Source organism: Cetorhinus maximus, chromosome 8 (assembly GCF_964194155.1).
Source record: "Cetorhinus maximus chromosome 8, sCetMax3.hap1.1, whole genome shotgun sequence".
In the NCBI taxonomy this organism is placed as follows: domain Eukaryota; kingdom Metazoa; phylum Chordata; class Chondrichthyes; order Lamniformes; family Cetorhinidae; genus Cetorhinus; species Cetorhinus maximus.
The window spans coordinates 79,340,880-79,356,935 of record NC_135886.1 but is presented as its reverse complement, the minus strand read 5'-3'; the positions used below and the strand labels follow the sequence as shown (position 1 = coordinate 79,356,935).

Sequence of the window (16,056 nt, the reverse complement as noted above, 5' to 3'; positions counted from 1 at the left end):
ACCGATTCCACATCCTCATCTCCTGAACCAATGTCATCTCTAACTATTGCAGCAATGCCATCCTTGATCAACAGTGCTACCCTGCCACCTTTACCTAACTTTCTATTCTTCTTGAATGTCATACACCCCTCAATATTCAGGACTCAATCCTTGTTATCCTACAGCCATGTCTCCATTATGGCTATCAGATCTTATTTATTTATTTCAATGTGCATTATCAATTCAATCACTTTGTTATGAATACTATGCACATTCAGATACAGAGCCTTTAGTTTTGTCTTGTTGTTATTTTTGTAACATATAATCTTGACTATTGGTGTATTCTTAGATTTTATCGCTGTCTCTTCCTGCTAGTCTATGACCCTCATTTCAATATTATTATTATCGCCTCCTGCCTTGAATCTGCCCCTTGATTTGCCACATCTGCCTAAGCTTGATCCCTCACCCCCTTGTTAAGTTTAAAGCCCTTGCTACTTCCCTAGTTATGCGATTCGCAAGTACACTTGTCCCAGCATGGTTCAGGTGTAGACCGTCCCAGTGGCACAGCCCCACTTTCCTCAGTACTGGTGCCAGTGCCCCACAAACTGGAACCCACTTCTCCCACACCAGTCTTTGAGCCACACATTCATCTCTCTAATTTATTTGCACTAGCCAATTTGCACATAGCTCAGGTAATAATCCAGTGGTTTATTTATCCTTTGAGGTTCTGCTTTATAATTTAGTACCTAGCTTCTCATACTGACTATGCAGAACCTCCATCTTTGTCCTGCTTATGCCATTGGTACCTACATGGACCACGACAACTGGATATTCCCCCTCCCACTGCAAGTTCCTCTCCAGCCCTGAGCAGATGTCCTGAACCATGTCACTGGGCAGGCAACACAGCCTTCTGGACTCTCGCTCTTTGCTGCAGAGAACATTGTCAATTCCCCTCACTATAATGTCCCTTACTACCACTACATACTTGTTTGCACCCCTCACTTGAACAGCTTCCTGTACCATGGTGCCATGCCAGTCTGCACATGTCGCTTTTGTCCACACAGGTTGTAAGCACTTCAAACCTGTTTGATAATTGCAAAGTCTGAGACTCCTCCAATATTCTCTGCTCAGTCCCATTACCTGCCTCACTCATGGTCACATCCCCCTGTCCCTCACTGCTGACCAAAACAGACAACCCTGTTCTAAGAGGTTGACCATCTTCTGGAACAAAGTGTCCAGGTATTTGTCCCCCTCCCTTATGTTGCGCAGTGTCTGCAGTTCAGCCTCCAGATCAATAACCCTGATCTGGAGATCCTCTAGCTGCAAAAACTTTCTACAGATGTGTTTTTCATGTGTTGCCTTGGTGTCCAAAAGCACCCACATTCCACAGCTGCAACATAACACCTGCCCTGCCATTGTTACTCATGTTATTTAGTTAACTTAATTTAATTACTCACTTAATTAACTTAGAATAAATCCTATGAACACCACACTTCTTTTCCCCCGTGCACCGAATTCCCACATGAACCTAATTCACTACTCGCTCAGTCTCCGTCTCACTTTGGTATAGTCGCCTATCTCCTCACGTACCACTTACTGATTATTCAAGCATAATAAACTTCAGAGTCAAAAGTGGAAATCTCCATACCTAATAGTTTAAACCCAAACTTCAGATCACGGGCCATAATGTAAATGCACCTTACTGTGATTTAGGTTCAGAAGCACAGAGTAGAGGAACGGTGTGGCTGGTAGTTTTCCAGGAACGGCGAAAAATGGAAACCGAAGGGAAAAGCTTTCTGGAATTTGTTATTCCTCTTGGGATAATCCTTTTTTCAATTGCCTATAAATTTTACTAAATGTCCTTTGTGAGTGATGTTCTGCCATTCTGGGCAAAATGGGGGCTGTACCATTGGGAAGGTCTACACATGAACCGTGCTGGGGCCAGTGTTCTAGTGAGCCACATAACTAGTGAAGTAGAGAGGGCCTTAAACTAAACAAGGTGGAGGGGTGAGGGATCGAGCTTGGGTAGATGTAGCAAATCAAGGACTAGAGTCAAGGCAGGAGAGTAAAATAGTAATATGGGGAATGAGGGTCAGAATGGCAGGAAGGGGTGGAGAGAAAAAACCTAAGAATACACCAACAGTCAAGGCTACATGTTACAGAGATAACAAAAAGACAAAACTAAAGGCTCTGTATCTGTACGTGCATAGCATTCATAATAAAGTAAATGAATTGATAATGCACATTGAAGTAAATAAATATGACCTGATAGGCATTACGGAGACATGACTGCAGGATGACAAGGATTGAGTCCTGAAAATTTTGGAGTATATGACATTCAAGAAGAATAGGAAGCCAGGTAAAGCTGGAGGGTAGCACTGTTAATCAAGGATGTCATTGGCGCAATAATTAGAGATGACCTTAGTTCAAGAGATGAGGATGTAGAATCTTTTTGGGTGGAGATGAGGAATAGTAGGAGAAAGACGTCTTTGTGAGAATAGTCTACAGTCTCATTAACAGTATCCACAATGTAGGACAAAGTATACAAGAAGAAATATTGGGTGCTTGTGATAAAGGGAAAGCAATAATCATGGGTGATTTTAATCTACACATAAACTGAAAAATCAGATTGGCAGTTATAGTCTGGATGGTGAGTTCATAGCATGCTTTCCCCATAGTTTCTTAGAGCAGCACGTTCTGTAACCAGCCAGAGAGCAGATTATATTTGACTTGGTATTGTGTAATGTGACAGGATTAATTAACAAATTTAGAGTGAAGGCGCCCTAGGTAGCAGCGACCGCAATATGATTGCATTTTACATCCAGTTTGAAAGGGAGAAGAGTGGGTCTAAGACTAGTATTTTAAACTTAAATAAAGGCTACTATGTTGGCATGAAAGTTGAGTTTCTGCAGGTGTTTAAAAAGGAAAAGAGTAAGTAAAGTGAGTGTTGGTCTTCTAGAAGTGACAATGCGGAGTTAACAGTAGATAATAAGGAAATGACAGATTATGAGCTCAATTCTTAGAGAGGTACTTGAAACCAGTACCTAATAGTGAGGCCACTAAGCCAAGGCTGATACCAATATTTTCTACATCCATCCCATGACCTTGACTCCCTTCCTAAAGTAGACCACCCAAAACTGCACATAATATTCTCACTACAGCCTAACCAATGATTTACATAGGATTAGCAATGCCTCCTTTGTCCTCTATGTCCCTACTTATTAAATCTAGGATCTACTATGTTTTTATTTCATCTTAAACATATTTCCCCCAATTTTAAAATCTTTGGAATCATAGAATCACAGAGGTAGACCATCAGTCCATCATGTCTGTGCTGGCCCTCTGTAAGAGTTACTCAGCTAGTCCATTCCCCCGCCTTATCCCTGTAGTCCTGCAATTTTTTTTTTCTCTTCAGGTGCCTGTCCAATTCCCCTTTGAAAGCCATGATTGAATCTGTCTCCACCAGACTCTCAGGAGGTGCATTCCAGATCCATACCACTTGCTGAATACAAAAGCTTTTCCTCATGTCATCTCTGGTTCTTTTGTCAATCGCCTTGAATAGGTGCCTTCTGGTTCTTGACCCTTCTACCAATGGGAACTGTTTCTCCCTTTCCACTTTGTCCTAACCCTCCATGATTTTGAACACCTCCAACCAATCTCCTCTTAATCTTCTCTTCTCTAAGGGGAACAGCCCCAGCTTTTTCAGTCTGTCTGCATAACTGGTCTCATCCCCCCAAGCACTCTCATAAGTCTTCTCTAATGTCTTCACTTCCTTCCAAAGTGTGGTGTCCAGAATTGGACACAATCCTCCAGTTGAGGCTGAACCAAGCGAACCAATATTTTATAAAGATTCATCATAACCTCCTTCATTTTGTATCTTTGCCTCTATTTATAAAACCCAAGATCCCGTATGCCTTATTAACTGCTTTCTCAACCTGCCCTGCTACCTTCAACAATTTGTGCGCTGATACCCCAGGCCCTTCTGTTTTTGTACCCCCGTTAGAATTGTACCGTTTGTTTTATCTCACCTTTCTTCATTCTTCCTCCCAAAATGCATTACTTCATACTTCTCTGCATTAAATTTCATCTGCCACATGTCTGCCCATTCCACCAGCCTGTCTGTGTCCTCTTGAAGTCTATCACTAACCTCCTCCTGGTTCACAATACTTGCAAGTTTTGTATCATTTGCAAATTTTGAAATTGTACCCTGCTACTCAAGTTTCAGTCATTAACATAGATCAAGAAAAGCAGTGGTTCTAATACCAAAACCTGGGGCATCTAACTATATACCTTCCTCCAGTCCAAAAAACGACCATTCACCACTATTCTGTTTCCTGTTACTCAGGAAATGTTATTCATGCTGCCACTGTACCTTATGTCCCATGGGCTTCAAGTTTGCTGACAATGCTGTTATGTGGTATTTTGTCAATTGCCTTTTGGAAATCTGTGTACATCACATCAATCACATTACCCTCATCAACTCTTTCTGTTACTTCATCGAAAAACTCAATCAAATTAGTTAAACATGATTTGGCTGCAACAAATCCATGTTGACTTTCTCTAATTAATCCACATTTGTCTAAGTGACTGCTAATTTTGTCCTGGATTATTATTGTTTCTAAAAACTTTCCCACTCCCCAAGATTAAACTGACCAGCCAGTAAATGCTGGGTTTATCTCTGTATCATTTTTTGAACAAGAGTATAACATTTGCAAATCTCCAGTCCTCTGATACCACCCCTGTGTCTAAGGAGGATTGGAAGATTATGGCCAGGTGCTTCTGTAATTTCCACATTTATTTCCCTCAGTATTGTTATGACGTGGCAGATGATGTGTGCCAGGTAGACCAAATCCACGAGGGAAACTTGGTCACGCTTTCACAACAGTTTTGCAATTTCTATTTATTACGAGATTTGTACACTGAATTCAGAAGTAATAAGTCCACCAAGACCTTTAGAGATTTTTAAAAAATTAAATTAAAGTACTTATTAAAAATAAGTACATACATTAGATTACAATTACTACTATAATAACTCCTAAAATTCCTAATTAACCTGACTCCTAGTTACACACCCTTTAAGACAGCAGTCCACAATAGATTTTAGATTTAAAACAAACTCAGCAAATTAACACAATACCCTGGACAGTGGAATTCCAAATGGCTTTTCTCCAGCTTCAGTTTCTTTAGATAGCAGACTTATGCACAAATGCTGGGGCTTCATTAAGGCTACTTCACACATTCCTGTTAGATCTTACATGGTCTTTTGACACATAACCTTTCATTCTCCTTTATATATGTTTTTATTTTTAATATGTAAATTCCATATGTCTTTGAAACTGTATTTTCCTCATAATATAAACACTTCCATGTTACCATGATATATTGTCAGTAACCTTTGGGAAAAATAAACACATTCCTTAGCCTTGCTTATCTGGCTAGTTGTAAACTGACTAAGATCCCTTTGAAATCCAAATATCCCTTCATTTATCTAAAAATGCAAATTCCCTTCACACCTTACAAGCCAGCAACCATGTTTACTCTTAAGCATTTCAAGCACCTAGCTTCTTTGGATGATTTAAAGTTTGCAGTCTGCTTGACTACAGAATGTAATTAAATCACACACAGATCCAACTATACTTACCTCCATAAACCTACTTCACCAGAAAAATATTATGAAAAAATATTAGTTTCATGACAGTATCCTCAATTGCATCTGACCTGGTCCTGGTGACTTATCAACTTTTAAGTACAGCCGGCCTTTCTAATACCTCCTCTTTATAAATTTTTAGCCCATCTAGTGTCTCAACTACCTCCGCTTTCACTATAACTGGCAGCATCCTCTTCCTGGGTAAAGTCAGATGCAAAGTAGTCATTTAGTACCTCAGCCATGCCTTCTGCCTCCATGCATAAGTCCCCTTTTTGGTAACTAACCCTATGTCTCCTTTTAGTACCCTTTTGCTACTTATATGCCTATGGAAGACTTTTGGATTGTATTTTATGTTAGCTGCCAGTCACTTTTCATACTCTCTCTTTGCTGCTGTTATTTCTTTTTGCACTTCCCCTCTGATCTTTCTGTATTCAGCCTGGTTCTCACTTGTATTATGAACCTAACATCCTGCCTTTGTTCATGTTCAACCTATCCAACCTTCACAGATCTCATCTCCCCAAGTTTAGTGTATTTATATGTATCTTGTCCCCAAGAACCTGTCCCAATGTCCCAGGAATCTAAAGTCCTCCCTCCTACACAGTCTTTCCCACCACACATTCATCTGCCCTATCCTCCTATTTCTGGATTCACTAGCTAGTATGTGGCACTGGGAGTAATGCAGAGACTACTATCTCTGAGGTCCGGCTTCCTAGTTTTTCGCCAAATCCCTAAGTTTTTACCTGAACTCTAAAATCTCTCTGCTCCTCTACTAAGTTGAAGGTTTTGCTATTTAGTGTATTTATACGTATCCTGTCCTTATTCGTCCTTCCAAAATGTATGTCCTCTCATTTCTCCAATTCAAATTTCATTTAACACCTATTTGCCCAATCTAGTATTGTAAGATTCCATTTAATCTATATCTTTAAGTGGAACGCTACCAAATCTATACTTATAGGCAAAATACTGCGGATGCTGGAAATTTGAAACAAAAACAGAAAATGCTGGAAAAACTCAGCAGGTCGAACTGTGGAGAGAAAAAAAGTTAACGTTTCGAGTCCGTATGACTCTTTTTCAAAGCTAAAGAGTAGTCTCACATCACTCTCTTATATGTACTTATATCCTTTGAAATCAGTTAGTAACATTGGGATCGGCAATTCATTGTGCAGTGCTGTAATCATTTTAGTGACTTGCATTATGTACTTACTGGTGTTTACGTTTATTCTCTCTATGGGCGGTTATTAAATGTGAATGTAAATGTTAGACCAGAGGTTTCCAACCCGGGAACTGCGAGAAGGTTCTGAGGGATCAACCAAATCTAACATTTAGCAATAAAAGATCTGTTTTATGCATGCGCTTTCATTAATTTGCACACTGTCAGCATAGGGAGAAGCATAAGGTGACAGAGAGAAGCAAAAAAAAAGTATGTTTATTGATGTCGGAGAACCGGAGACCCCGTTCTCCCTCTTCTCACCCAGAACCGTTAGTGACAGTTCGGAGCGGGTTCTTTTCACCGCCTGCTCTCCTCACCCACCCACCGTGTTTCAGTCGGGTAAGCGAGGCAGGTTGCTGGGCTTTGATAATGTCTGTTTTGTGGGCGATGGGCTAAGAATTACCCAAAAAGTGTCGGCGAATGTTCGGCTGACTTCACCTTGAGCTCCTTATGCGGCTGACTGCTGTTTGCCCGTGGCAGCTATTTACAGAGCCAAGTTCAGCATCGGCAGCTGATCAAACTGCCTTCGAGTTTCGTGGCCTCGGGGCATGGGGGTATCAATTCTGTTCCGTGCGGACGACCATGGAGATTGACTTTTTTATATACAAAATACACCATTTTGCTTTGGATCGTAAGCCTGGAGTTTAGGTACACATTGTGTTTGGTAATCCATCGGATTTTCTGGTGTGGGATCTTGCTTTGTCCGAATTTGCTGCTGGTTTTTAACCAGGAGCCACTTAGCCCCAACACGAAGTTCCACATTTAGTAAAACAAAAATAATAAATATACACGTTTTATTGCATAACTTTTGTACAGGAAAAGTACTTGTGCTGTGTTAGAGGGAGTAATGCTACCTCTCAGGTCCTGTTTGCTAGATTTTTTCCCCTAAATCCCTATTTTTTTATTAAACGGGGGGCGGGCCTCTGAAACAAAATGATTATGAATCCTTGTGTCAGACTATTACCGACCATTGTGACTATTTTATCCTATCCCGGAATGCTGTTATTGCAATGTCCTTATATAGTTATGTTGCCCCATGAGTGAGTGATATGTTGTAATTCTATCTACATGTCGTTCAAACTCTGAACTACCTTCCGACCATTCTGTTATGATTCCTCTGTAACATAAACCCCTTGAACCTGATTCCTTTCTCCGGTTGCCTGTTGCATCGCGATCTATACTTGTTTATGTTCATGTGACCTTGTTACTAGGGCGGTGAATGTCGCTATGTGATTGGCATTGGTGCCAATGACGACAGGACAGACGTTGGTATCTGCACTTCCAGTTGATTCTGATCACATCGTGGGAACACAAGACAACAGATGCGGAGACTGATCTACTCCTCCAAAAAACACTTAAACTTACATGGAAAAAGCCGAAGTTTGTTTCAGTGATGATCTCAAAGCTGTAAGTCTCTATAAGTAGTTTATTAATAGCACTGTAAAAATAACCCTGCCACTTTAAATAGTTTTGAAATTTCAGAATGCATATTCAACAGCTTCACTCTGTTTCTGCACCGTTATATACTTCGTGAGACTAAGAGTAGCCTAAACTCGATGTAAGTGTGCTGAGCGCATGATTGTGTCATTTATTGTTATTGGCGTGCTGTGTCTTATAATCGCAACGTAACTGCAACACTAACTAAATTCCAAATAAAATCGGAAGAAAGACTTTGGAACCTTTAAAAATACATGCACACATCGCCCTGAATTGATCTGTGAGATGTGTTTCCTCTCGCTGACATTCTTGTTCAACGCTAAGGACGCTTTTATGGGAGTTTCCTTTTTTACAATTCGTACCTTTGTAATAAATTTCCAAGAAGTATCAGGAGTGTTTTGTGATGTGACCCAGGTTGTCCCTCAATAAATTAGTCTTTATTCACAGTGCAAACACTATCAAGGAAAACGAAATGTCTGCACCATCACTCCTCCCTACCAAATTGTATTTTATATGTTGATAAGGTAAATTAAATGTTTTTATTATTTTGGCCATATGTCTTTTTAAACGTGCCAATCTTGAGTTTACATACTATTATTCCATTTTAAAATGGAAACCAAATTACACCATATTAATGCCAAAACAAAATGGTGTTTTCATGGTTCTCCACGCAGTTAATGCCTCCAATACATTCATTGCAAGGTTACGATAAAGATTATCTGGATCCTTCATAGTATACATGGTTTCACCATTGGGTTCTAGTGTTTCACGTGCAATTTATGAGACAGGAAGGTTTAATGTAGTTTTGGAATAATTTGTTCCAAGTGCGTGCCGGGAACTGGAATTTATGTATTGGTGTGGGATTTTATACTATTTGAAAAACGCTGGGGAGAGAGTAATCTCTCTATTAAGGGATTCCCTGTGGAAGTCAATTTTTATTGTACTTATTTATACAGTCCTGCTGGTAAGGGAAAGTAAAATATCATAGTGTTGGAAATCTGAAAATAAAAACAGGTCAGACAGACACCATCCATGGAGAGAGAAACAGAGTTAAAGGACAGAATTTTAACCTGCAAGTGGGGGCAGAATGTAAGTGCTTTGGCAGGGGGGAGGGTTGGTAGTGGTGGTGGGAAGCCAACATGATCCCCCTCATTTCAGCATTTAACAGGTGCGGGTTTGGAGGGTGGGAAACACCTTTGGGGATATTTAAACATGTAGGAAGACAACAGAAAGCATATTTAACCCACAATTTTGGCTTTAGCTGCCAGTGCATGGGTTTCCTAAATTGTTTGAAGCTTGCCAGGGTCAACAAGGTGAGAGTACAGGGGAAATTGATGACTGTGAAATTGACAGGCTGGAAAGCCTTTAAATACAGAAACAGCACAGCTACTTCCTTACCCAAGCAAAGGCTTTTCTTTTCCACAGGTCTCATTCTGAGATTGTGCTTTCACTGTTTTTGAGATGATTTCCAACATTTTGGAGATCAGTTCTGTTTTCTTGGTCTTTTCTCACCTTGATCTGCACTTTCCTGCTGCAAGCATGGGAGCAGTTTATGCAGCTTATGCTGCCACTTATGCAGCTCTACTTTGGATCTCTGATGAGGACCGGGAGGAGCAGCACTGGCAATGCCAACAGCAGCAGGAACAACACCTGCAGTAGCTGTCTTCTTCTCTGCCAACTGCCACTCAAAAGGACAGAGGGATGGACACAGAGCTCCAACTTGAAAGAGGCAATACCCCAACACAGGGTATACAGACAGAGGATAAGCTTTCTTGACATGACTGAACATCAGTGCCTCAAGAGACTAGAAGACTTCCATGGCCAGTCAGTGTTGGTACCCTTGCTTTTCCTGATATATATATTAACGACCTAGTCCTTGGCTTACAGGGCACAATTTCAAAATTTGCATATGATATGAAACTTGGAAGCATTGTGAACTGTGAGGAGGATAGTGTGGAACTTCAAAGTGATATCGACGAGTTGGTGGAATGGGTGGACAAGGTGGCAGGTGAAGTGCAATGCGGAGAAATGTGAAGTGATTCATTTTGGTCGGAAGACCATGGAAAGACAATCTAAAATAAAGGGTACAAGTCTAAAGGGGATGTAGGTGCAGAGGAACCTGGGTATATATGTGCATAAGTCATTGAAGGTGGCAGAACAAGTTGAGAGCATGGTGAATAAGGCACACAGTATCCTAGGTTTAATTAATAAGGACATAGAGTACAAGAGCAAGGAGGTTATGTTGAACTTGTACAAGTCACTGTATTTGGCCTCAGCTGGAATATTGCGTACAGTTATGTGCACACATTTTAGGAAGGATGTGAAGGCATTGGAGAGAGTGCAGAAAAGATTCATGAGATTGGTTCCAGGGATTAAGAACTTCAGTTATGAAGATAGATTGGAGAAGTTAAGTCTCTTTTCCTTAGAGAAAAGAAGGCTGAGAGGAGATAGAGGTATTCAAAATCATGAGAGGTCTGGACAGAGTAGATAGGGAGAAACTATTTCCACTCATGAAAGGATCGAGAATGAGAGGGTACAGATTTATAGTAATAGGTAAAAGAAGCAAAAGCAATATGAGGAAAAACCTTTTCATGCAGCGAGCAATTAAGGCCTGGAGTGCATTACCTGGGAGTGTGGTAGAGACAGGTTCAATCAAAGCATTCAAAAGGGAATTAGACTGTTATCTGAAAAGGAAGAATGTGCAATGTTATGGGGAGAAGCTGGGAGAATGGCACTAAATGAATTGCTCATTCGGGAAGCCGAAGCAGACATGATGGACCAAATAGCTTCCTTCTGATTCACACCCTTTGTTCATCTTCTACTCTTGGCATACCATTCTGCTCAAGGCAAGCAAGAGGCAACAGTGTAAATGATTGGATAATGGAGATTTGTAATAAAGTTTGTGCTTCATCAGTATTTTCAAAAACATTAGCACAGTGACATCATTATAAACTCCCAAATAAATCCGCTTTTGGTACTAAAAAGTCTTCCTCTCCCGTTTCCTATTACTTCTGTGTGGTACTACCACTTTGGCTTCAGCAAAGCAAAAGTTAGGCTGCTCATTCCCCCGCTGTGACATGCTTTGGGTATCGTCCTTTGGGTTTTGAGGCCCATGTGGGCTCCAACAAAAACTGCCCCACCTGTACCTGTGCAGGGATAGACTCAGTCATTGGGACAAGAGGCAGCAAGTGGGGGTGAGGGAGGGTGTGTGCACAAGGGATGAGAAGTGAGAGAGCCTTGAGCAGAGATTTCACTTCTATGTCCCCTTTCTCCATCTTCCCTCTCATGGCCCACCTGCACTTGCCTGCAAGCCAAGAGGTGGAAATCACTTTCCTGCACTTCAGTGAGGCACTGGGTGGCCAAGGTGTGGCCCTCCACCGTCCTATTTGAAGTGGCAGTTTGAGTGTGCAGGCCATTGGGCAGGGTAAGCCTGCACTGGGTTGCCTAACACATCTGATGCTCAATGCAGGTGGTCACTCTTTCCATGGAGATAGATCTCAGCACAAAGGCCCACGACAGCATGGCACTCAGATTCCTCCAATCTCTCTCTAATCTTATGTAGTATCTCTGGAAATGCTGACAGAACCTCACACATTTTCTGTTGCTGCTCCAGAATAGTCCACTTCATGGATGGCCCCAGCATTAGTATCCAAGTGAGTAGAGCTTGGAGTGTCCTGCGCTCTCCAAAAGAGGCATTCTGCAGCTGTATCTATCTCCAACACTTGCTCCTGCCTACTTATGATGTGCGGCTCACCATCTGACAACCTAGCTAATGCCTTGGAAGCCTCACCAAGGTGTGTGTATCTGCTGGTGGAGAGTGCACATGAATCGTATGATGGTGCTTAGTGCACAACCTCCTCTCAGAATTACATGACATCCTCCTGCACCAGCTCCTGTATCACGTTTGTAGGACATTTGGGAGATGAAAGACATGAATTAGAACAGATGTGGGGAAAGGGTTCAAAATTGTCATTGTGCGGATGCTCATATTTCAATTGGTGGTGACAGCAAATCGATAATAATAATTGTTAAGTGACAGTATGGTATCTAACCGTGCCACTGGATATCTGGGAGACCCCCATCTCTCCATCACCAATTACCAAGCACTCTGTCACTCTACTGATCTCCATGGCCTTCTTCTAATACTGGAGGACCACCCTAGTTCTTCGCCTCTCCATGGAGTTCTGTCCTCTATTCTGTAAAGAGGGAAAGCATAGAGTTATGAGTGTCAGAAATTGATTGTGTGGAGAGGATGTAATGACAACATTTGAGAAGGGTGATTATGAGGGATGGGTGTGAGATGTCAATAAAATGAGGGGGAATGTCAATGTTAGCTGTTTAGATGGGAATGTGAGGAGGTGCCTTGAGAAAGAAGAAATAAGTTGAGCTGCAAGGTATGTTGCTCTGAAGGGTGCTATGCAGCAGAATGCTGGGAAATTCAGAGTGTGGTGGTTGGCACTAAAATATGGGATGCCACTCACCTTTCCTGCCTTCATGGGGTGATTGAATCTCCTATATAAAATTATGAGACATCACAAACTGCTCAATTCTTCAGTTACTTCAAACTGTGCCTGTTTTGTTTGCGAGGCTGGCCTCCTCCGTTCACAGAGAACAATACTCACAACCTGCAGCATGACCTCCAGGGAAGCAGCAGAGAACCAGCAAATAGCTTTCCCATGTTGCTTACCCACCCTCATACTCACTCTGTCCTCAGTGACAGAGCTGCAGTGGAGCCATTCTGACTTGTGGAGTTCCCTTTAAATAGAAATTCTTGTTTTTCACACCTGTACTCTCTAGTTGGTCAGGAAACCTGGAAGTGGTTTCTAACTCCGTGGCTTAGTTAAAAGGCCCACTCCACAAACAATTGGGTTCCTCACCTGCTGCTAGCCCCTCTGTTGCAAACAGGCCCATCAGGTAAGAATTCTGCCTGATGTTTTGATTGAAAGATTATTGACCTGAAACATAACTCAGTTTCTCTCCGCATAGATGCTGCCTGATCTGTTAGGAAAAAGCTGTTCTCTGACTTAGAGTTCTTCTTTAGGTTATACAATATTCAACATAGAATTAGCTTATTTAATTTGTCATGATGTATAAGAGATTGAAATCTACCCCTACTCTCAGAAAAGCTTTGTTTATTTTGATGCAGATGTAGTAAACTTTAGCCATTATCAGTCAGGTGTCCTTGGACTAACAATGACTAAAATTTCCAACATCCATAAGATTACAAAAACAACTAGGACATGCTTTTCTGTGAGTAGATGTGGTTTTCAATCTTTTGTATATCTTGACAAAATTGAAGAAAACAATGTCATATGAAATCATTCAGATTGATTGCAAATATCTTGTAGTATTTGTTAAAATGTGTGTTTTGTAGATTTTTTGATTCCCTGATCAGAATTTAAATTTGGTTTTGGTCATTTTCTGGAAAGCATGTCTCAACCTGACTTGTTCAAATTGGAAAGTGTTAGGCCAAATAGCTTTTGTGGAAAAGACCTGCTCCTTTCCATTAGCTGAGGGAATAGTTGTGTTTAGTAAGTGTTACAAAATATATAATGTACCACTGCTACTGTTCACTTAGTCTTTTTACTGTTTAGCGCAGTTTGTTTACCAATAAAAGACTAAGCCACAGAATAGAGTAGTGTTATTCTGTGACTTCTGAGGTAAATAAATATCATGTGAGGACATGTGATAAAACATGGAAGGTTCTGTAGGGGTATTCCATGATCATACACTTCCAGTGGGGAGCTGTGCTCTTTAGTGCCCAGACAAAATTCACTTAGACATCTGGACAAGTGACAACAATCTCTGGGACATTGGAAGGTTCACCAATGGGTGTGGCTAATGATGCTGAATCCCCAAAAATACCTAGAGTTTTAAAAGGAACCAAAAAGTAGTCCTTAACATCACTTTTGTATTTGTGTTAAGCGTGTAGAGGATTCAAAGGATGTTAGAATTTTGCCTTTGAGTAACTGGAGAAACCCAGATTTTCTCTTGGATTCATTTAATTGAAGGCTGTTTCTGTTATGCTTATTTATTTATACAATCCTGTCAGAGTGGATTTGTTTCCTAGCCTGTCATTCTTCATAATGTCATGCAGTATTATTTTTATCCAGTACTCAAACAGCTTGGATTTCTGAAGCATTTTTACTGTAGTGAAATATTGCAAACCACTTCACAATGTGGGGTAATGGAAAAAGAAGTATATAGAAGGTAACTGAAGGCAAATAAACAACTTTTCAGAATGCGTTTGACATGTGAATGTTGATTTGAAATGCCAGCAACTGGTTGGCCACCTGTTTTGTAACCTAGATAAAATCAACCCTGTGGTTGCTGACCACATGTATGCTCATAACATCTTTGTTCAGCTCTCCATCAACTCTCTCAACCCCTTCAATGCCTCAGTGCTATCAAACTACTTGCCTGACATCTAGTATTGGATAGGCTGTAACTTCCTCTCATTAAACATTCAGAAGACCAGATCATCATTATCAACCCCCACCACCCACCCCCCAACACAAAATTTGTACCCTTAACATTCACTCTGTTCCATTCTACAGCTATTGACTTGGGCAGAACCAAGCTACTTGCAAACTTGGCTTCCTCTTAAAGTGTAAATTAAGATTACAACTCGATAGGCTGTCTGACACAAAGACTGCCAACTTCCCCTTGTATAACATCACTCCCTTCTGCACCAGCCTCAGACCACCTACCACTGAAACCTTCATCCATATTTTTTTAGTTCCAGACTCAACTACTCTAATCATCGCATTGCCAGCCCCCTGCCATGACCCCTCTGAAAAGCTCAGCTCATCCAAAACTGTTCATACCCTATCTCACACTAACTCTTTTGTGTGCATTCTCCTTATACCCACTGACCTATATTGGCCTTTGATCTCTTAACACCTCAAAAAAACATTTTTATCCTTGTGTTTAAATCATTCCCCCATCCTATTTCTGTAGCATCCTTCAGTGCGATGCCTCCCCCAAAAATTCCACACTCCTTGTACTCTGACCTCTTCTGAACTCCCTCGTCCATTTGGCCCCTCCTTGATGGCTCTGCCTCCAAATATATTTGCCCCACCCAATGGCATTTTTAAAAATTATTTCTGCCTCACCACTTCCCTCATCCAATATTTCCTTCTTTGAATCAGCATCCATTTATTTTTGCTTATGCATCTGTGAAGAACATTGGGGCATTTTTCAACCTTTGAGGGGTATATAAATGCAAAATGTTTTGCGGGAAAATGTCTGTGTAGAAACATGATGCTTGAAAATCCTGGCAGTATAGTATTCATCTAAAAAGGCAATATTTAATTGCTTCTTTTTCACACCAAATAATATTTATAAAATTAAGATCCATTTTTTTTAATGTAGGTCAAAACAAATAGCTGAAGTTTGGATACTTCATTGAGAGTCCTGATTCACTTTTGAAAGATGGTTAGAATTTTTTTCCTATAGTTTTGTTGTTTTATGAAGTTTAAGTTGCTGTGATTTGCTGCATTATTCTATTCTTAGGCTACGTGCCAAGTTATAAAATACATGGGCAGTATCTGTGGTGAATGGTTTTCAAACTATATTTTATGTTGTTTTTGTGTTCATCAAGATGTTAATTCGAGGAAAGGAACTCTTCCCATTTCAAGTTCTCAGTGTCAGCATCACTCCCAGATCAGTCAGGTCAACATAAAGCCCTCGCTACTCTATATGATGATATGCCTCAGCCATACTTATTTCAGAAGAATACTCCCTACTGTTCCAATGTGACATTGTCTATCATGCATCTCCC

The 16,056-nt window shown here is 40.8% G+C and overlaps 1 protein-coding gene across 1 annotated transcript in view; it reads left to right on the top strand.

Moving 5' to 3' along the window:
* The window catches only part of LOC144683753 (ATP-binding cassette sub-family C member 5-like), a 225,188-nt gene that overhangs the window by 42,469 nt on the left and 166,663 nt on the right, over positions 1-16,056 (top strand). The window contains exon 3 of the mRNA XM_078547108.1: positions 8,048-8,243. Coding sequence (XP_078403234.1) covers positions 8,202-8,243 — 42 coding nt within the window. The 5' untranslated portion in view covers positions 8,048-8,201. The remainder of the gene's footprint in view (positions 1-8,047; positions 8,244-16,056) is intronic.